This window comes from Cynocephalus volans, chromosome 5 (assembly GCF_027409185.1).
Source record: "Cynocephalus volans isolate mCynVol1 chromosome 5, mCynVol1.pri, whole genome shotgun sequence".
Taxonomy (NCBI): domain Eukaryota; kingdom Metazoa; phylum Chordata; class Mammalia; order Dermoptera; family Cynocephalidae; genus Cynocephalus; species Cynocephalus volans.
This window is the reverse complement of record NC_084464.1, coordinates 66555171-66577076: the sequence shown is the minus strand read 5'-3', so window position 1 is coordinate 66577076 and position 21906 is coordinate 66555171. Positions and strand designations below refer to the sequence as shown.

General features: G+C 36.0%; 1 protein-coding gene across 8 annotated transcripts in view; it reads left to right on the top strand.

Annotated features, from left to right (window-relative positions):
• The window catches only part of DST (dystonin), a 424928-nt gene that overhangs the window by 272282 nt on the left and 130740 nt on the right, over window positions 1–21906 (top strand). For 6 of the 8 annotated variants that reach the window (XM_063097801.1, XM_063097800.1, XM_063097799.1 and 3 more), the window contains 8 exons: window positions 8997–9125; window positions 11413–11501; window positions 12474–12609; window positions 13707–19214; window positions 19342–19491; window positions 19637–19852; window positions 20032–20181; window positions 21010–21243. In XM_063097801.1, the coding sequence (XP_062953871.1) occupies window positions 8997–9125; window positions 11413–11501; window positions 12474–12609; window positions 13707–19214; window positions 19342–19491; window positions 19637–19852; window positions 20032–20181; window positions 21010–21243 (6612 nt within the window). Of the gene's footprint in view, window positions 1–2659; window positions 5375–5910; window positions 8858–8996; window positions 9126–11412; window positions 11502–12473; window positions 12610–13706; window positions 19215–19341; window positions 19492–19636; window positions 19853–20031; window positions 20182–21009; window positions 21244–21906 lie in introns of those variants that run through there. The other 2 variants (XM_063097806.1, XM_063097807.1) reach the window with 1 other exon arrangement.

Sequence of the window (21906 nt, the reverse complement as noted above, 5' to 3'; positions counted from 1 at the left end):
AACATCTACTAGTTACTTTCTTAGTTTCTAAAAATGTGACTGCTTTTGTAAACTATTTTAGTCTGTTCAGAGTTAACAGTTTTCTGCAACTAAATCACTAATATAGCTGATTGCAAAACTTTATAACCAGCTTCTTTTTGTACTTAGAAAGGAAAACTGGAATATTTGTGACCATTTTAATAATTGGTCATGCACCTCTCATCTATGAAAGAACATCCATAATTTTTTTACATTTTTAGTTTTTGAGAGATCTTACTTCATTTTAAATGGTATGTAGATCTTTTAAATTGTATATAAAATAGTTAAATGTAAACTAAAATAATTTAAGTTCTTTTCCTTTCTTATAGTGTATATCTCATTATACCTATATGGGCCACTTTGCTGAAATTATCTGATGATGCAGCATACTAGAAGTTGATAGAAACAAAAAACATTTCAGAAGGCCTAAAATATATACAAATTATTATTGTCTTCCTCTGAAATGTCAAAAATTTACAGTGAATTGAAAATCAGAACAATATAGTTATGGAAGAATATGCAAAGACTATAATTTAAAATAGATAAGAAAATCACTACTTAAGGAACATATTAATGGAGTGTCTTAGAAAAGTTATATAGCTCAGTTTTTAGACTCAAAAGAAACTGAGTTTTGAAGACCCACATGAAAAACCTTGGTCTGAGAACAGAATTTTTTTATAATAAACATAAAACCAAAGATAGATGAAAGTTAATTTCAGAAGTACCAAATTAGAGAAATATTAGTAGAATATCTGTAATGGATATTAGATGTGATAAAGAGATTCTTTAGTCTGTGTTGAGAGAAAAATACATTAAATATTAATCACTGAGATAGCAAAATACATTAAATATTAAGCACTGGGGAAAATTTAGAGAAAACCTGAGGAAGTTACTTTTATCTGAATAAGTTTGAGATATATAAGAAAGCAAATCAGCATTGGACTAAAGTATTCTTAATTTTTCTAATATTCACTAAAAATTTCAGAGTTATCCAGATAACATGAGATTATTAACAGATCACTAAAATGACTCTAATTAAGGTACTGAGGGTTCAACAACAGACATTTTTTTCTGAGGGAATTTTCATTTTCTTAAACCTCAGAACATGACCAAGGGAAAAAAGGCTCAAAACTCCTTAGCAATAGCTAAATTTTAAAGGACATTTGATAAGGAACTGATAAAAAGACCCTCTTAGAAATAATCTATTCAAAAAATATTGAAAACTTAATAATTAAATAGGTAAAATGCTTCAGAACCAGTAAGAATTGACACCGATACCAAAGTCAAAAAATAGAGCAACGAGCATAGCAGATTGTGATGAGATCTGTTTCTATGGAAATTCTTATTAAGAGACGTATTTAGGCGAGCACAGGAAACAACTGAAATTCTCATCAAAATTATTGGGGATCAAGAAATTACAGGAAGCAAAATAAGATGTATGGTCTATAATAAAAATTAAATCTTAAACTACACCAAAACTTCTCAATGAAATCAAATCTGCTGTCTAAAATAATCTCTACTCCTGTTTAAATTGTTTCTAATTGTGGTAATTTCCAGTTGATGATACGAAACTAACAACATTATGGTATTAATAAAGAGAAATTAAGTTGTGATTATAAACTAACCCCAATCATGTAGTTCTGTAGTCAATGTAAACTGTATTCCTCCCAGCTGAGAATGAGTCTATCATCAGTAGAGTAAAAAGGTTTTCTTATATCTTATTCTATAAATTGGAGCTAAATCCCTAAGTATACTTTAAAAAGCATTTATATTTAACAAATATCTTTATATTTATGGAGTATCTAAAGGAACTTGTCAAGGTGGATTCACATGAGGCATGTCATTAACAACAAAAGCAAAATGTGTGAGTATATGAAGCACATCTTTTCTAAAGCCAGTAGGGACTATAGCTGCCTTTGCATTAGCAGTTCTGATCATAATTGTGATAATATGGCAAGTATAGATAAGTAAGGAATTTGACTTTAGAAGTTTCAAGTTTTTATATAATTTTCCTCCTTTCTCTTGTTGAGTATTATTTTCCAGTTTGGCTCTCTGTTCTAAAGTTCTGTTTTGTTTCTTTAACCATAAAACATGGGAATGTAAGTGTCATTTTACATTTTCATCTGGCTGGATGTTGAAAACTACATTTTTTGCTATCATTCAGATCCTATATGCTGTATTTTCTTCTTAGCTTGTAGGACGAAGTCACGTGCAAGAGCAGAAAGTGCACTGTTGTGAGAGTGCCAGTTCCTGCTTGTCACTCACCCATTGTGCGAGTTTGCAAACTTAATCTCCCTGTATCTCCATTTCCTTATCTGTAAAAGGTTGGGGTTGTGCTGTATGTTTTGTAAGGTCTCTTCTTTCTATAACATTCTGAGCTAGCTAATTTTTAAAATAAAATTATTCCTGAGAGACAAAGAAAGATTCTTCAGAAAACCTGTCATGAAGGGTATTCTGTCTTCTGCTGACTTTCTCAAGCTTCCTCTCTGAAGAAGGTGATGCTGCTGGTGGTAGTGGTGATGGTGCTTGTTCTGCCTTTGGGTTCACTTGGTTTCGGAAGTACTTTTATGAACATTGCTTCAGATTTTGTAGGATAAACTTGAATAGAATGGGTTTGACACTTTCAAAACGTCTCTTGTAGATGAAAAGGTGTAAGGAGACTTCTGAACATGGGGCGTATTCAGATCTGCTTCAGCGTCAGAAGGCAACAGTGATTGAGAATAGCAAACTTACAGGAAAGATAAGTGAACTGGAAAAAATGGTAGCCGAACTAAAGAAACAAAAGTCCCGAGTAGAGGAAGAACTTCCAAAGGTCAAGGAGGCTGCGGAAAATGAATTGAGAAAGCAGCAGAGAAATGTGGAAGACATCGCTCTGCAGAAGTTAAGGGCTGAAAGCGAAGCCAAGCAGTACCGCAGGGAGCTCGAGACCATCGTGAGGGAGAAGGAAGCTGCGGAGCGGGAACTGGAGCGGGTGAGGCAGCTCACCATGGAGGCTGAGGCCAGAAGAGCGGCTGTGGAGGAAAACCTCCTGAATTTTCGGAATCAGTTAGAGGAAAACACCTTTACAAGGAGAACACTGGAGGATCATCTTAAAAGAAAAGATTCAAGTCTTAATGATTTGGAGCAACAAAAAAGTCAATTAATGGAAGAATTAAGAAGAAAGAGAGACAACGAAGAAGAACTTTTAAAGCTGATAAAGCAGATGGAAAAAGACCTTGCTTTTCAAAAGCAGGTAGCAGAGAAACAGTTGAAAGAGAAGCAGAAAATTGAATTGGAAGCAAGAAGAAAAATAACTGAAATTCAGTACTCGTGTAGAGAAAACGCATTGCCACAGGCTGCGTCCTGCAGAGCAATAGCAGGTCTTCAGAAAGAGCATGACCAACGGAGAGCAGAAGAACTCAAACAGCAGGTGGATGAGCTGACAGTGGCTAACAGGAAGGCTGAAAAAGACATGAGGGAGCTGCAGTATGAACTTAACTCCCTCCAGCTTGAAAAAACTTCATCTGAGGAAAAGGCTCGTTTGCTGAAAGAGAAACTGGATGAAACAAATAATACACTAAAGTGCCTTAAGTTGGAGTTGGAAAGGAAGGATCAGGTAGAGGAAAGGTATTCTCAGCAACTCAGAGAACTTGATAGGCAATTGAACCAAACCACAGATAAAGCTGAAGAAGTCATGCAGGAGGCTAATGATCTCAAGAAAATAAAGCACAATTATCAGTTAGAATTAGAATCTCTTCATCATGAAAAAGGGAAACTGCAAAGAGAAGTAGACAGAATCACTAGGGCACATGCTATAGCTGAGAGGAATATTCAGCATTTAAATTCACAAGCTCTTTCTTTTCAGGATGAGAAGGAATTCGAAAGAGTACGAATGTGCCAGAGAAAATCAGATCACCTGAAAGAACAATTTGAGAAAAGCCACGAGCAGTTGCTTCAAAATATTAGAGCTGAAAAAGAAAATAATGAGAAAATCCAAAAGCTTAATGAAGAATTGGGGAAAAGTAATGAGCACGCAGAAATGTTGAAACAAAAAGTAGATGAGCTTACTAGGCAGAATAATGAAACCAAATTAATGATGCAGAGAATTCAGGCAGAATCAGAAAATGTTGTTTTAGAAAAACAAGCTATCCAGCAAAGATGCGAAACACTGAAAATTCAGGCAGAGGGTTTTAAAGATCAGCTGCGCAACACAAATGAGCACTTACACAAACAGACAAAAACAGAACAGGATTTCCAGCGAAAAATTAAATGCCTAGAAGAAGACCTGGCCAAAAGTCAAAATTTAGTAAGTGAATTTAAGCAAAAGTGTGACCAACAGAACATCATCATCCAGAATACTGAGAAAGAAGTTAGAAATCTGAATGCTGAGCTAAATGCTTCCAAGGAACAAAAGCGACTGGGGGAGCAGAAAGTTCAGCTACAGCAAGCTCAGGTGCAAGAGTTAAATGACAGGTTGAAAAAGGTGCAAGACGAATTGCACTTGAAGACCATAGAGGAGCAGATGACCCACAGAAAGATGGTTCTGTTTCAGGAGGAGTCTGATAAATTCAAACGTTCAGCAGAGGAGTTTCGGAAAAAGATGGAAAAATTAATGGAATCCAAAGTCATCACTGAAAATGATATTTCAGGCATTAAGCTGGACTTTGTGTCTCTTCAGCGAGAAAACTGCAGAGCTCAAGAGAATGCTAAGCTCTGTGAAACAAATATTAAAGAACTTGAAAGACAGCTCCAACAATATCGTGAGCAAATGCAACATGGGCAGCATGTGGAAGCAAATCATTACCAAAAATGTCAGAAACTTGAGGATGAGCTGATAGCCCAGAAACGTGAAGTTGAAAACCTGAAGCAAAAAATGGATCAACAGATAAAGGAGCATGAGCATCAGTTAGGTTTGCTCCAGTGTGAAATTCAAAATAAGAACACAGCCAAAGACTGTGCCTCCAAACCAGATTTTGAGATGACAGTGAAGGAGTGTCAGCACTCTGGAGATCTCTCCTCTAGGAGCACTGGACACCTTCACTCAAGGGCCAGGTCTCCAATGTTGAGATGGACACAGGAACCGCAGCAGTTGGAGGAAAAATGGCAACATCGGGTTGTTGAGAAAATACCAAAAGAAGTCCAATTTCGGCCACCAGGGGCAACACTCGAGAAAGAGGAAAGCCAGCAGTGTTACTCTGAGTATTTTTCTCAAACAAGCACCGAATTACAGATAACTATTGATGAGACAAACCCTATTACAAGACTGTCAGAAATTGAGAAGATAAGAGATCAAACCCTGCACAATTCCAGACCTCCTGTTAGGTATCAAGATGACAAATATGAAATGGAACTGGTGAAGCTTTTGACACCCTTAGAGGTATATTCTGTGTTCTGAGACCTAATCAGATACTTAATGTCAATTTCCTCTTTTGTTTCCTTTCTCTCCTAGACTAAATTTTTAACAGTTTTGAGGGTGATTGGCTCTTTGTAGTTCTGACTAGAGAATAATGCTGTAATTTTTCTAGTGATTTATCTGAATCTTTATTATAAATTGTCATCCTTTAATTTTTGAATGAGATTAAACACACACAGATGTAGTGAGAATATATTTTGAAAAATATGACTGTAAAAAATACTAGAAGAACTAGTTAACTTTAACTTCTAATATATTCTGTAGCCAAATTTCATCTCAGTCTTTTTTAAACTTATCATTTTAATACCTTTAATTGTCATCTAAAGCAAACTTCAGACTCTCAAAATCATATTCCTTATTCCTGAACTCTCTTTGGTTTGAAATTTTTCTTCATTTCTCTTATCTTTCTAATTCAAGGAATTATGTTTGGATTGAGAGTGGGTATTGTGACATCATGTTCTTTAGGTGACTTTTTAATGTCTTATAAATTCCTATTACAGATAGCTAAGAACAAGCACTATGATATGCATACAGAAGTCACAAGATTAAAACAAGAGAAGAACCCAGTTTCCAGTAAGGAAGAATGGATGCTTGAAGGGTGCAGAGCATCTGGTGGACTCAAGAGAGGAGATTTCCTTAAGAAAGGCTTAGAACCAGAGACTTTCCAGAACTTTGATGGTGATCTTGCATGTTCCGTTAGGGATGATGAATTTGAATTCCAAGGGCTCAGGCACACTGTGACTGCCAGACAATTGGTTGAAGCTAAGCTTCTGGATATGAGAACAATTGAGCAGCTGCGACTTGGTCTCAAGACTGTTGAAGAAGTTCAGAAAACTCTTAGCAAGTTTTTGACAAAAGCCACCTCAATTGCAGGGCTTTACCTAGAATCTACAAAAGAAAAGATTTCATTTGTCACAGCAGCCAAGAGGATTATAATTGACAAAATGATGGCTTTAGCATTTTTAGAAGCTCAGGCTGCAACAGGTTTTATCATCGACCCCATTTCGGGTCAGACATATTCTGTTGAAGATGCAGTTCTTAAAGGAGTTGTTGACCCTGAATTCAAAATTAGGCTTCTTGAGGCAGAAAAGGCAGCCCTGGGATATTCATATTCTTCTAAGATATTGTCAGTGTTTCAAGCTATGGAAAGTAGAATGCTTGACAGACAAAAAGGTAAACATATTCTGGAGGCTCAGGTTGCCACTGGGGGCGTCATTGACCCTGTCAAAGGCATTCGTGTTCCTCCCGAAATTGCCCTGCAGCAGGGGTTATTAAATAATGCCATCTTACAATTTTTACACGAGCCATCCAGCAACACAAGAGTTTTTCCTAATCCCAATAACAAGCAAGCTCTGTATTACTCAGAATTACTGCAAATGTGTATATTTGATGTGGACTGCCAGTGCTTTCTCTTTCCATTTGGAGAGAGGGACATTTCCAATCTCAATGTAGAAAAAACTCATAAAATTTCTGTAGTAGATATTAAAACAGGAGCAGAACTGACTGCATATGAGGCTTTCCAGAGGAACCTAATCGAAAAAAGTATCTATCTTGAACTATCAGGGCAACAATATCAGTGGAAGGAAGCCACATTTTTTGAATCTTATGGGCATCCTTCTCATATGCTGATTGATACTAAAACAAGATTACAGTTCAATATTAATGAGGCTATAGAGCAAGGAACACTTGACAAAGCCTTGGTCAAAAAGTATCAAGAAGGCCTTGTCACACTTACAGAACTTGCTGATTCTTTGCTGAGCCGGTTAGTTCCCAAGAAGGATGTGCATAGTCCTATCGCAGGGTATTGGCTGACTGCTAGTGGGGAAAGGATCTCTGTACTAAAGGCCTCCCGTAGAAATTTGGTTGATCGGATTACTGCCCTCAGATGCCTTGAAGCTCAAGTCAGTACAGGCGGGATAATTGATCCTCTTACTGGCAAAAAGTACCGAGTGGCAGAAGCTTTGCATAGAGGCCTAGTTGATGAGGGTTTTGCCCAGCAGCTGCGACAGTGTGAATTAGTAATCACAGGGATTGGCCATCCCATCACTAGCAAAATGATGTCAGTGCTGGAAGCCGTGAATGCAAATATCATCAGTAAGGAAATGGGAATCCGATGTCTGGAATTTCAGTACTTGACAGGGGGGTTGATAGAACCACAGGCTCACTCTCGGTTGTCAATCGAAGAAGCTCTCCAAGTAGGTATTATAGATGTCCTCATTGCTACAAAACTCAAAGATCAAAAGTCATATGTCAGAAATATAATATGTCCCCAGACAAAAAGAAAGTTGACATATAAAGAAGCCTTAGAAAAAGCTGATTTTGATTTCCACACAGGACTTAAACTGTTAGAAGTGTCTGAACCCTTGATGACAGGAATTTCTAGCCTCTACTATTCTTCCTAATAGGACCTGTTTAAATAACTTTGTGCAGAGCACATGCCATCTGTCCAGAGCATGATGGTGTCTACTAAATATGCAGTTGAGGAATTGTGTAACACACTCAAAGCACCATTTATTTTTTGAGAGCTGGAAATAGCTGACTACTCAGAAGAGAATAATTTTGAAATTGAAAACAAAAGATTTACTGCCCTTAACATGGTTCCATTTAGCTTTGAGAATAGTTTTTTGAATCTTGCCCTTACTAAAGCCAGCATGTTTTGCCTAGAATATGGGATAATATGCTTGATGAATCCGACAAGTTCAGAGCATCATTTCTTCAGAACTCCCCTTCACTGACTAAATCCAGCCTGGTGTCAGCATTCCTAGCTGTTAAATGATACATTGCAGTCACTAAAAGACAACTTCACAAAGCACCATGGAATCACAGAGAAAGATATAAATTTGTTCTCACATCCGCGAGACTGCAGTGTTTTAGATTGCTTCGAAAAATGAAAAAGTTTTGCATTTTCCTGTATATAGGAGCCTTCTTTACATATTAAAATGTTTATTTATGACAGTCTTTCTAGCTAAGACTTTGGAATTAAAGAATCATCCTGTTTTTGTCCAGAATAAATCTACACACTCCATATCATAAAGTTATGTAGTCTCATGCTGACAGATGTAAACATAAAAAGTTCCAAGAACAATGAAAATACAAGCTAGGATATGAACATTATGAATGTATTGTGTATTAGAGGAGGGGGAAGGATTTTTCTTCATTTCGTGTATTTTTCATAAGTGTGTAGACATTCTCTACTCTTTCAGTTTTCCATTGTTTGATACCTTTCTGTCAAGACAATCATGATTGTAATGCTAATGCAAAGGCAGCAATTTGAAGATCTTCTAGTGCCTCATGAATAAAGTTGAGTTTTTGTATTTGCCATATTGATGGAACAGCTGGGAGGTTAGACTGATCATTAATGAATGTTTGTCACAGCTTTTTTTGCTACCATAAACATTTTGGAAGTACATCTGCTATGTGACATGGTAAACATGAATAAAATATCTCAGTAACCTGTGTGTGATGAAAAAACATTTTTACATTCTTGTTTTCTGTGGAGAGGCCACTTTAATTGTTCAGTTGTTTACTGGAATGTATCTTTTTTTTTTTTTTTTTTTTTTTTTTTTTTACCACTCACACCTGTCAGAAATCACTGGAAGAAGAAAAGAAAGAGCATGTTGAAAAAATCAAAGAATTGCAGAAATGGGTATCTAATATCAGCAAGACATTGAAAGATGGAGAGAAGGCTGGAAAATCTCCCTTCTCTAAGCAAAAGGTATTCACAGAGGTCATGGTTTAATAATAATAATAGTGGGTAGAATTTACTGAGTCGATACAGTCCACCTAACACAATGTTGAATTCTTTACCTTAATTTTCTCCATTTTTATAGGCAGTTATAATGTATATCAGAGAGATTAATTGTTCAAGGAATCACTGTTAGTATATTGCAGAAGGTATCTCTGTCCAAAGCCTGAACTCTGTATATTGGCCTTACTATAGGGAACTAATATGTTGTACTGCTTTTCCCAGTAGTTAGACCTGCTTCCTGATGATTGTGATGAGAATTACATTGTGAAGAGCAGAGTCATTGTGTCTAAAGTAAATCTATGCACTCCTTATCATAAAGTCATGCAGTCTCGTGCTGACAGATGTAAACATAAAAAGTTCCCAGAACAATGAAAATACAAACTAGGATATTAACATGTTTGAATATTGACTTCAGCTGTGCTTTTCTGGATCCTTTCTGTTTCATAAGGAAGTGTCTATAGTCAGTCACTAGAAATTCTAGATTCTTTCCCTTACCCAAGTGAATTCTTTAGTCCCATGGGCTATCTTCTGTATCCCAACTACTTCGTATTAGGTGGATGGCTACTGCCAGTCTGACATGTTAGTGCTCCATGGTGTCTATTGGACCATGCCACTGAAGCTCTTAGGACATTGGTAAAGTGTAAATTCTTGTATTGCTGCTGCTGGCGATAGCAATGGAATTGCTGCTGTATTTTTTTTTTTTTAAATTAATTTCCATCAAGATAAAAAGGTTTTTTTCTCAAGGAATATTTTTTCTGCATATCCTTCCTGCCCCTGCCTGACATTTGGAAATTTCAGAGGCTATCATCTAATCTCAGTGTTTAGCTCCCCCCGTAGCTCTATATCAGTATTCACTTGTCATCAATTGTAACAGACATTACTGACATGATTAAATAGGGGGAAATGTCAGCGTCTTATCTAATATTACCTATAATGTGAAGCAAATATACCTTATTTGGGTTTCCCACTTGGAGAAGTTTACATACCTGAGTATATACTTGACATATTCAATTGAAGTAAAGCTGTATTAGCTCACAGTCTTGCATACAGTATATCATATAGTGTGGAAGAAATGAGAAGTTGGAAAGCATTTACATTTGGTGTTTAAACCAACAACCTTCAAAGTATACTTAATGCAAATAGTTAATTTAAAATAACTTCTTCCTCCCTCTCTTTTTTTCCCTATCAAATAGGAGGACAACAAAAATAGGGACATAAGCCTTAGCAAAAATTTCTTGAGAAAACAAATTTCTTCTTCTTTTTTTTAAAAATAAATTTCTTTTGAGAAACGTGGATTATAAACCCCTGGTATTTTCACATTCTGTATTTTTAACTTCTCCAAACAATTCTAGGTCAGATTTAGACATAGCACATGTAAAAGTAGATAGATATTTTTTAAATGCAGATCGTGGCCTTAATTATAACTCTCTAAGAACACTCGATGGTTTCTCTGTTAAAGAAAGTTTCAGGTAATTGGATGTGAATAATAAGTATGTCCTTCAAAAATCAATATGGCCTATAACCATGAGAAATAGAATTTAAATTGACTCTAAATAGAATACACAAGGGAAAAATGTATCTTTTCATTGGCCCATTTCCCATCATTTCTGCTCATTTAAGAGTGGCAGTTTCTGAAATAAGGTTTTCAGAAGTGACATGGTGAGGGATCAGGGAAAAGCGAAAAGACCTTTTGCTTTTCCTTGAACACCAGTTTTATTTCTCTGTCACAGGTGACTTTTACAAGGGAGGGTCTTAGCATTAGAAATGATCTAATCTTGATCTGCAAACCTACAGATTGATACTTGCATCATAATTTTTTCAAAAGGAGGATTGTATCTAGAAGCTTGGGGGAAGGAAGAGACTCTTTGGAAGTAGAGATCAACATTCATGTGTCTTTTTGAATACTTTTTGAAGAACAGCATTGGGCTGGTGCCAAACCAACTCTGGTCACCTAGGTGTTAAGGCCACCTTCATTCACGGTTAGGCTGGGACAAATGCAAGAATCACATAATGTTATATTATTTCCTCATGAAAATGATGGAATTAAGGAGCTTTCCTTAATTATGTATTCTAGATAAATTATTCTTCTTATCCAGGCTTGTAGACTGCTAATAACTGACAGGTTATTGACTTAGGTCACTCAGAAAATAGACCCATCATTTGGGTCTTAATTAAAACTTGATTAGTTTTTAAAAACTAGTACTGTCTAGTACTTTTGAGGGGAGAGTTTGAATGTACCTTCTTTACCTTACAGATTTCCAATGAGGAAATATCAATGAAGAAGGAACAATTATCTGAAGCACTTCAAACCATGCAGCTTTTTTTGGCTAAACATGGGGACAAGTATGTTGTTTTCTTTAGCTCTTTTATTCAGAGGAAGGAGGTGTTCTTAAAAACGTTCAGCAAAGCAGAAGGTGGTAAATTTTGAGATTTTAAAAATGGAACTCAAATTAATCACAGTTTACTTAATAATATAACACAAATTTAGTTAATTGTCTCCTTTAGTCACTGTTAGTCTTCATCACAACTCTGGAATGTACCTTTTACCCCCATATATCACTGAAAAGAAAACAGGCCCAGAGAGGGTAAGAATTAATGGCCAGTGAGTAGAAGAGTTAAGACTCCAAGTCAAGTCTTAACACTAAGTAGTACTGAGATTTACCCTGTGGAAAATGTGTAAATACGTTCTTTATTTTCTTAGCTGAGACCTATGGCAACCAATTTCTCATATTTTAGTACTACACTTTTTGGAATAAAGCACTTTATATATTTCAGTCAGTGCCTCAGACAAGGAAGGAATCCATCCTTTTCTTAAATCCTTTTTAGAAGTACCCTTTAGGATTATTTCAGAATGACTTGATATTGTCCCTTAGAGAATCAGGTTAATTTCCTTGTAAATTTTCTCTTTGTTATCCTTCAGTTTAAACAAGTTTGATATTGAGTAATGAATAGTACCTTACTGTGCCTCTTTGATGTTGGGACTAACAATGGGATCTTTCTCTCTGTTAGGTCACAGCAATTGTTATTTTGGAAATTTGTATATGCTAGAGAGGTGCTGATATAATAGTTAATACTTTTTCCTTCAGTCCCTTTTTTGGGCAAGGGAAAAACTCCTTGATGTTTTTAGAGCCATTCTTAATTTTCATATACAGTCATACCAAAACCTGAGCAATCCATATGTGGAGCTATACTTTATTTTGTGACTGTGTGCTTATTTAGAAAAGTATTCTACTTTACAAAGTCATTCAGCCTAATATATCTTCTTTATCCCTTGAGGACATGTATTACTCTTTTCATACTTTCTGGTTATTTTAGAATGACAGATGAAGAAAGAAATGAATTGGAAAAACAAGTGAAAACTCTTCAAGAAGGTTATAATTTATTATTCAGTGAGTCTCTGAAACAACTACAAGAATTACAAACCTCAGGAGATGTAAAGGTAGAGGAGAAGGTAAAGTTATTTATTTAAACATGAGCCTGTTTCAAGATTCTTAGTTTTAGTGCATGGCTGTGGAAATTTATGTCAATAATAAATGACCTTGGATTTTGTACATGGAAAAAACTTGGATAGAGTTTACTTAAATGTTTGGAGGTTTCAGTGTTGTTTATTAAATGCAATTTTGTGCACGCTGATCATCAGTGTCTGACATATCTTAATAATCTCTGCCTTGCATGGTAAAATAAAAGAATCATTCATTTTTCTAACTTCTCTTTAAAAGCCATTCTACTTGCTATTTTAGGTTTTTTATTATATAAATGTGATGTTATAAAATAGCCTGTGGGTCATCACCGAAGGTGACATTGATGTGTTTTGAAGTTGTTTGATTTTCAGAGATACCCATGAGACTTATTTGAGTCACATAAGGACATATATTATAATGAGGATGCCCTTGCATCTTCTTAAAATATAACAAAAATTACTTAAAAATTGACTGGTACTTAAACTTTTTAAACTTGACAGTACATATTAACATGTCCAACTCAATATTTAATATTCAAAAAGTTATCTTTATATTTAATTCTGTTACTCTGGGAAATACTTTTCACACAATTTGTCGCATTTTGGGGGTACATAACATTTTTTCTGGTTCCTTAGTTTTTGACTGTCTTTGAGGAAGTCTGTATGCTGTAAACATCAATAGCATGGGGTTTGATACTCTCTTTCATGTCAGTAGACTCTAATCTCACCCAATTGCAGAAAGCATGATTTGCCTTCTAGGTATGTGTTCTGTTTTCTCACTATCATCATCTACTCTGCTGTGTCCTCACTAACCTTGTTAATGTACACAATATTAAGTTTTCAATTCACAGATGCATGTTGTTTTCAAAGCTTTTATCACATCTTGTGCTGTTGAATAGATCACTGACATAGATCACTTGTGCATTTGAGCTGCCTAACATTCACAGCATTGCTGCACTTTGGTAAGTAGAGGATTTTTATATTGAAGTGTATTACTTATCAAAAGAAAAAATGCAAACTAAGTTTCATGAAACTTTGCCTACACTTGTGTAACAGACTGACCTGGGATTTTTATATTTTCTTTTCAGCTGGATAAAGTGATTGCTGGTACCATTGATCAGACAACTGGAGAAGTCCTTTCAGTCTTTCAGGCAGTTTTAAGAGGTCTCATTGACTATGACACAGGAATCAGGTTGCTTGAAACACAGCTAATGATTTCTGGTCTAATTTCACCGGAATTAAGAAAATGCTTTGACCTCAAAGATGCTGAAAGTCATGGCCTTATTGATGAACAAATTCTGTGCCAACTCAAAGAACTAAATAAAGCTAAGGTGGTTATTTCTGCTGTGTCATCTACCACAGTTCCAGTACTGGATGCTCTGGCTCAAGGTGTGATATCAGAATCCATGGCCATCAAAGTTCTTGAGATACTGCTTTCCACAGGCTTTCTGGTTATTCCAGCCACGGGAGAGCAGTTGACTCTCCAGAAGGCTTTCCAACAGAACTTGGTTTCCTCAGCCTTATTTTCTAAAGTCCTGGAAAGGCAAAATATGTGCAAAGATCTTATTGATCCTTGCACTGCTGAGAAGATTTCTTTAACAGATATAGTGCAAAGAAGTATTTTACAGGAAAACACCAGGATGTGGCTTCTCCCTGTGAGACCACAAGAAGGAGGCAGAATAACGTTAAAATGTGGAAGAAACATAAGCATTTTAAGGGCAGCTCATGAAGGTCTCATAGACCGTGAAACCATGTTTAGGTTATTAGGTGCACAGCTTCTTTCTGGAGGTCTGATCAGTCACAACTCTGGTCAAAGAATGACTGTCGAAGAAGCTATGGCAGAAGGGGTGATTGACAGAGACACTGCCAATAGCATACTAACATACCAGGTTCAAACAGGTGGAATCATCCACTCAAACCCTGCCAAACGTTTAACTGTAGACGAAGCAGTCCAGTGTGATTTAATAACTTCCAGCAGTGCTCTTTTGATACTGGAGGCTCAGCGAGGCTATGTTGGACTCATTTGGCCCCACTCTGGTGAAATATTCCCCACATCTTCTTCCTTACAGCAAGAGTTGATTACAAATGAATTGGCCTACAAAATCCTGAATGGCAGGCAGAAAATAGCTGCTCTTTATATTCCAGAAAGTTCTCAGGTCATTGATTTGGATGTTGCTAAACAGCTAGGAATTATAGATAATAACACAGCATCGATTTTAAAAAATATAATACTGCCTGATAAAATGCCAGATTTAGAAGATTTAGAAGCTTGTAAAAGTGCCAGAAGATGGCTCTCTTTTTGTAAATTCCAACCATCTATAGTTCATGATTATAGGCAGGAAGAAGATGTTTTTGATGGAGAAGATCCAGTGGTAACTCAGAGCTCAGAAAAAACTAAAAAATTATTTCTGTCTTATTTGATGATAAATAGCTATATGGATGCAAACACAGGGCAGAGGCTTTTGCTGTATGATGGAGACTTGGACGAGGCTGTTGGTATGCTACTGGAAGGCTGTAGTGCAGAATGTGATGAGGATACACCCAGAAAAGAATGTCTTGATGTCTTAAGCTTCCCTGATATGTTTCTTAATACTCCTCCGAGTAAGGAAAAGGATGCATGCACAGCTTCACCAAGTAGTTTTGATAAACATCATTGGAGAGAACCCAAACATAGAGAGACCCTTGACAATAGAAAGCATGCCACAGATGAAGAATTTCATGAAATGGGAAATGTTATCAGTAGTGGATTTTATCAGTCAGAAAACTTGTCAAATACTGTATCAATTGATCATAAAGTTAACAGTTCATCCAGTGTGTGTGTTCCCGATCCCATATCATATTTAACACAGACAGAACATGCAGAAGATAACACACTTAGACATGATTCTGAAAACATACTTAAAAACTGTGAAAATCAAAGGCAAGTTGAAACAAACGAATATGCAGATGAATGTAGGTATTCTAAAAACATTCAAAACTTTGCAAGTAATTTGATAATGAATCCTATTGTGAAATCAAAAACTAGTAGATTCTGTGATCTGAATGAAATGGAGAATGAAGATAATATACACAAGGATTCACCTATCTTTGACTATTCCCCCAGGCTAAGTGCCTTGTTAAGTCACGATAAATTGAGGCACAGCCAAGGAGGTTTTAATGATGTACACTCCGCAGAGAGCAATGGAAATAAATGTGAAGCCTCTACATTGCCATTCAACGACCAAACCATGTTACCAGATCAAAGAATGGGAGAAAAATTTCAAGACCAGTTTCTGGGAATTGCAGCTATTAACATCAGGTTACAGGGAGAACATTCTGGACAGAAATCTTTAAATATTGATTGTAGTAATCCTCAAGTACAATATCACAATAATGAATCCATTTCAGATAGTTCTGATGAGGATGAAAAAATGCATACTGCTTCTCCGCAGAAAACTGAAGAAAGGCAGAATGAGTCTGACATGGAAGAGAACTCCTGTGCAATGACTCCAAGGGGTGATGCTGGTAATGCCAACATGCCATGTATTTGTAGTACACCATTGCTTGAAGGAACCATCAGTGCTGGTGACTATGAAACATCACTGCTGGATGATGAGCAGAGTGACACGGGAACAGACAGTGATAGTGATGATGATTTTTATGATATCCCCTTGTTTGAAGATGATGACCATGATTCTCTGCTTCTTGAAGGTGATGACCGTGATTGTGTGCAGCCTGAGGACTATGACACACTGCAAGAGGAAAACGATGGGACAGCTCCTCCTGCAGATGTTTTTTACGATGTTTCAAAAGAGAATGAAAGTTTTGTGGTTCCCCAGGGGGGACTAGTTGGTAACTTAAGTGTGAGGGGCCAAGCACAGTGTCTTCAGGATTTTCTCATAGGCATTAAGGAAGCTGAATTAGATTCTGGTGAAATAATACATTTAAATTCAGTTGGCTCAGACAAGGTGAATGGGCCATCCCTGGAAACTGTATCAGAAAGAGAACATGCAAATATGCTTGAAGGTGATGAGTCTGACCCATTGACTGACTATGAAACTGTAGGAAGGAAAGAAAGCTTCAGCGCTTCATTAGAATTTGATGGCACTGGCAGTTGGAGAGGAAGAGGGGAGGAGTGTGTAACTGGAGAAGAATTTCAATCTGATACTGATTATTTTGATTCTGTGCAAAGTGAAGAAAGTTATGGTGATTATGTATGTGACAGTAATGATCAGGATGATAATGATGACCACGACAACTGTGATGATGGTGGTGATGAAGAAGGAGGAAGAATGGGAGAGGAGAACAGAAAGCCCACGTGCCAGGATGAGGCTAAAGATAGGGATATCCAGTCGTGTGCCTCCACTGTAAATGTAAAGGAAAACAGTGTTGAAAATCAAAGTAGTAATAAAATCATTCTCCTGGATAAAATGCACAGTTATACTTCTTTAGAAAAACAGCAGAGTGTAAATGTTTTACAGCTGGAACCAACTAGTAAGAGTAGCTTAGTTATCGAAAGAAGGAACCTTTCAGAGTCTACAACTGAAATTGTTGGAAAAAGCAAAGAAAACCTATTGAATCATGAGATACTACCTAAGGATATATTGCTGCCTATCATTAAAGACAGTGGATCAGAGAAAACCTTTGACCCTGTAGGTATTTTACATAATAATATCAGTTCAACTTCTGAATTAGATAGTGATCTAATGAACACAAAGGTTAAGTTGATTCAAGGGCCAGAATCTACTGACTCCCTGAAAGGTGAACATAAATATTTGAAGAATGTGACACCTAAAATCACCTCATCTGTTGGTGAAATCATTTGTTCTGAGCCTGATTTCATAGGAAAACCTGCTGAGGAAAGCCGTTTGATATCCATAGCCTCTGCAACTGACAAAGATCATCACGGAAATGTAAGCGATCTAACGAAAGAGAGAGATGACAAAACCAGTATACTAACAGAAGATGAGACTCAGAAAATGTGCCTGGGTAAAAGAGAAGTGCTTAAAGAAGGTCGAGTAGAAGAAGAAAATAAATATCTCAAACTTTTGTCTAGTAAAAGTACAAGGGACAATCTCAATTTACTTAATAGTCAGTTTCCATCTCCACAAATCACAAACAATGAAGAACTTAATCAGAAAAGAAGCCTTAAAAAAGCAATGGTAACTCTTAAAGATGAACCAAAGAATCTACAAACAATGGTTAGTGAAAGTCTTGTTCAGTTTGAGAATCTTGAAGAAATATTTGACACATCAGTTTCCAAAGTGATCAATAATGACATTCCTTCAGACATTATATCGTCTGAAGGGAATACTAATATTGAGAAAGATTCATTCACTGATAAACCCGAGGAAGAGCCTGATATGTTTACTTATTTAAAGCATTGTGCTAAATATATAAAAGCAAAAGATGTGCCAAAACCAAATGAAGATATCCCAAGCCATGTTTTAATAGCTGCCCCACCCATGAAAGAACATTTACAATTAGGAGTTAATAATGCAAAAGAGACGTCAACTTGTACTCAAGAAGACTCCCCTCTAAATGAGATGGCACGATGTAATGATGTTGGTACTAAAGAAGGTGTCTCAGAAGGAGGAACAGAAATTCCTCAGTTCACAGCAGAAAGTAGTGAAACCACACTTTCAATCTTCCCTCTTAAAAATGTGGAAGACCTTGAGAAAGATAATGATTTTGTGCAGTTAGAGCGCTGTACAAATGGAATAAGAAATGATAACTCCAATAACACTTCAGATACTGACTACTCATTCTTAGAAATTAATAAGAAAGAAAGAATTGAGCAACAGCCACCAAAAGAAAAAGCTTTGTCTCCAAGACCCCAAGAAAAGGAGGTTCAGATTCCTGAATTATCTCAGGCATTTGTCGAGGATGTAATGGATATCTTAAAAAGCAGATTGAAAGAAGCTCATATGAATCCTCTAGAGGTTGAAGAATCTTCAGCCTGTGCAGACACTAAAATTTTAATTCAAAACTTAATTAAAAGGATTAGCACATCACAGTTGGTAAATGAAGCATCTATTATGACCAGTGTCTCTAAAAGCAGTGACTGCACTGGAGTTTCTCCCATGAATAACTCATCAGAACGAAAAGCAGAGAGTAGAGATGACCCTTTCTGCATTGAAAATCTTAAGTCTGGGCTTCTCCTTGATCTGTTGAAGCAAAATCAACATAGCCAGAAAATTAAAGGAGCATTTGAACTGATGAGAGAATTAACTCAGATGGAGTATGATCTAGAGAAAAGAGCTATTACATCCAAAATACTTCCACTGCAACTTGAAAATATTTTCTACAAGCTGCTTGCTGATGAATATTCAGAAAAAGTAGAACAGGTTGGAGATTTGAATCAAAGGGCATGTACTACTTGTGAGATGGTGGAAGAAGAGCCACACATTCTTGGTGATCTTAAAAGCAAAAAAGGAAACCACTGTTCCCTTCATTTACAAACTATAAAAGAGATTGGACTAGAAAACTCCACTGTGTATGCATCAGCATTACCAAGAGATGAGCAGCTCAAGGAGCTATGCAATGATTCCCCAAACCATTTGGAATGTATTTCAGGGTCAAAACAAATGACTTCTGGAGATAGCTCAGTGGAACAGGTAAGTTGACGTATACATTTTATGTGGAAGTACCTGCATGAAATATTTGGGAATAATGCCTTACATTTTATTTGCTTACAAACCTGCATAAAGCCTACTGAATTAAAATATCCAATTTTATTTTTAGTTTTCCCATGAGTTACAGCAGTGTTTACAGCACACCAAAAAAATGCATGAATATTTGACTTTGCTTCAAGATATGAACCCCCCCTTAGACAACCAGGACACTCTGGATAATAGTCTAGAAGCTTTGAAGAATCAACTTAAACGGCTGGAGGTAAGAATTGTCTGCTGCCTATTTGGATGGTAGTCAGCTGATGTTAGATTGGGAAAAAGAAGCAGAACACTTCACTTACATGTTTTATTTTATATTTGTGTTTTTCACTAAATAGTAAAAGGATCTGGGATATATTTCTTTGCAGACATTTGAAATGGGATTGGCTCCCATTGCAGTTATTATACGAAAAGATATGAAGTTGGCAGAAGAATTCTTAAAGTCTCTTCCCAGTGACTTTCCCAGAGGTCATCTTGAGGAACTGAATATAAGCCGCCAAGGCTTGCAGACCGCCTTCTCTTCCCTCAGTCACATGTCTTCAGAAAGAATGAAACAGATCATGCTTGCGATTGACTCTGAAATGGTAAGCATAAAAATGTCAAATTTTGATTTTTGAAGAAAATTTTATTATTTGAGAATTTAGTCATATGATGAAGTATTTAAATTTTAGAGTTTTAAGCCTCTTTAAACCCCGAATCACTATTTGTAGGAATTTCAACTTTAGGGGACAGATGGAAATAAACACACAATTTTATCTTCTAGTCTAAATTAACAGTTTCCCATGAAGGATTTCTGCATAAACTTAAGTCATTCTCAAATTGGATATCAGAGAAGAACAGATCTGTGAGGGATATTGAGATTGTGAATGTTCGAGATACTGAACACGTAAAGAAAAGTTTGGAGTTTCTCAAGGCAAGTATCAAAGTAAATGAAACAGTACGTTAAAAATACCCATGTGCTTTATATAATAAATGCTTAGAAAAAATGTGACTTTGCTAAAGCTGTAAAGGATTATTTCCTTTTTTTGTCTCTTAGAGATGTTTGTTTATAGTTGACACAACTATAAAATAATCACAACTTTATGGATGTCATTTTGTTGCTATCCCAAATGCCTTATCAAACTCATACTACCACTGACATGTTGAGATTTGTGTATATGTGTTTATTTATGTAGTAGTCATGTAAATACATAATAGTATAAGTGGTATTTATATGTTAGTCACTTTTGGCAAGAATTTTTTTTTTTTTTCCAAATTATTAGTTTGAACAGCATGCCTTATGAATGATCATTAGGCTCCTGGCCTGAGAGTCAGAAAACTGAAATTCTGGCCCATTTAATTCGTATAATTGAATTCCTCAATCTTGTTTATGTGTTACCACAGTTACATGGATGCCATATATATTAGCAATGTGGGCGTTTCCCTTCATTGTGCTAAATGTACCTAAGTTGGATCTTTGTCTTTTGTCAGAGTTACATTTTAAGTGTGAGGTGGCAGGCAGAAAAAAAAATATTTCTTAGAGAGGTTACTTATTTTTTCATAGAATATTAGCTATCATTGTATTTAAATAATTTATTTTCTATTACTAGATGATGAATAAATTTTTGACAAATAACAAGAGAATCAATAAGCCTTTTAGTACCTGATATAAGAAGCATATTTAAAAAATAAATATTATTGTTTATATGAACTTTATCATGAACTAACTCTCTATTGGTAACTTGTACTACTTTGTTCACAGAATGTATTAAAAGACCTTGGACATACCAAAATGCAGCTGGAGACTACTGCCTTTGATGTGCAGTTCTTCATTTCGGAATATGCACAAGACCTGACTCCCAACCAAAGCAAACAATTGCTGAGGCTCTTAAATACAACACAGAAGTGTTTTCTTGATGTACAGGAATCAGTAACTACGCAGGTGGAATGTTTAGAGACTCAGTTACAGCTAGAACAGGATCTTGATGATCAGAAGGTTTGCCTTTCTTTGTGGAGATGGAATTCTTTGTTTTCACTTCTTCAGTGTGAAACCTTCATGTAGATATCCAGGAATTATAGCATAATAGGAAAGATTTTTCTGGAAAGGCATTTAAGATACAATATAGAGATCATACAGTGTATAATAATATTCTTTTCCACAATGACTTTAATTTTTATGACTTTTTTTAAAACTACTCATTTCACATGACAGTCTTGACTTTTTTTCTTCCTAAGAGTAGGAAAAATGGATGCACTCAGAAATTTCAAGGAATAAGTTGATGAATATATGGCTAAAGAAGATTAAGAGTATCTTTTACCTCTGAGAGGTGATATGGTTCATCAGCTCAGAGTGTGAGCTCTGGAGCCAGATTGCTTGAGTTTATATCCTAGCTGCACTGCTCACTCATTTTGTGACCTAGGACAAGTCACTTAACCTCAGTTTTCTCATTGGTAAATTGGAAATAATAATAGTTCTTACCAGGTAGTGTTGTGAGCATCGATAAAAGAATGTGTGTAAGATTCTTAGTATCTTATCTAGCATGTGTTAGGGTCTTAGTAAACCTGATCTATGGCTATAAAATGAATAACTAGTGTATATATAATAGGAAAATGAAAGATGCAAGGAATTACTAGTATTGACTTATTAAAGTTATCTTTT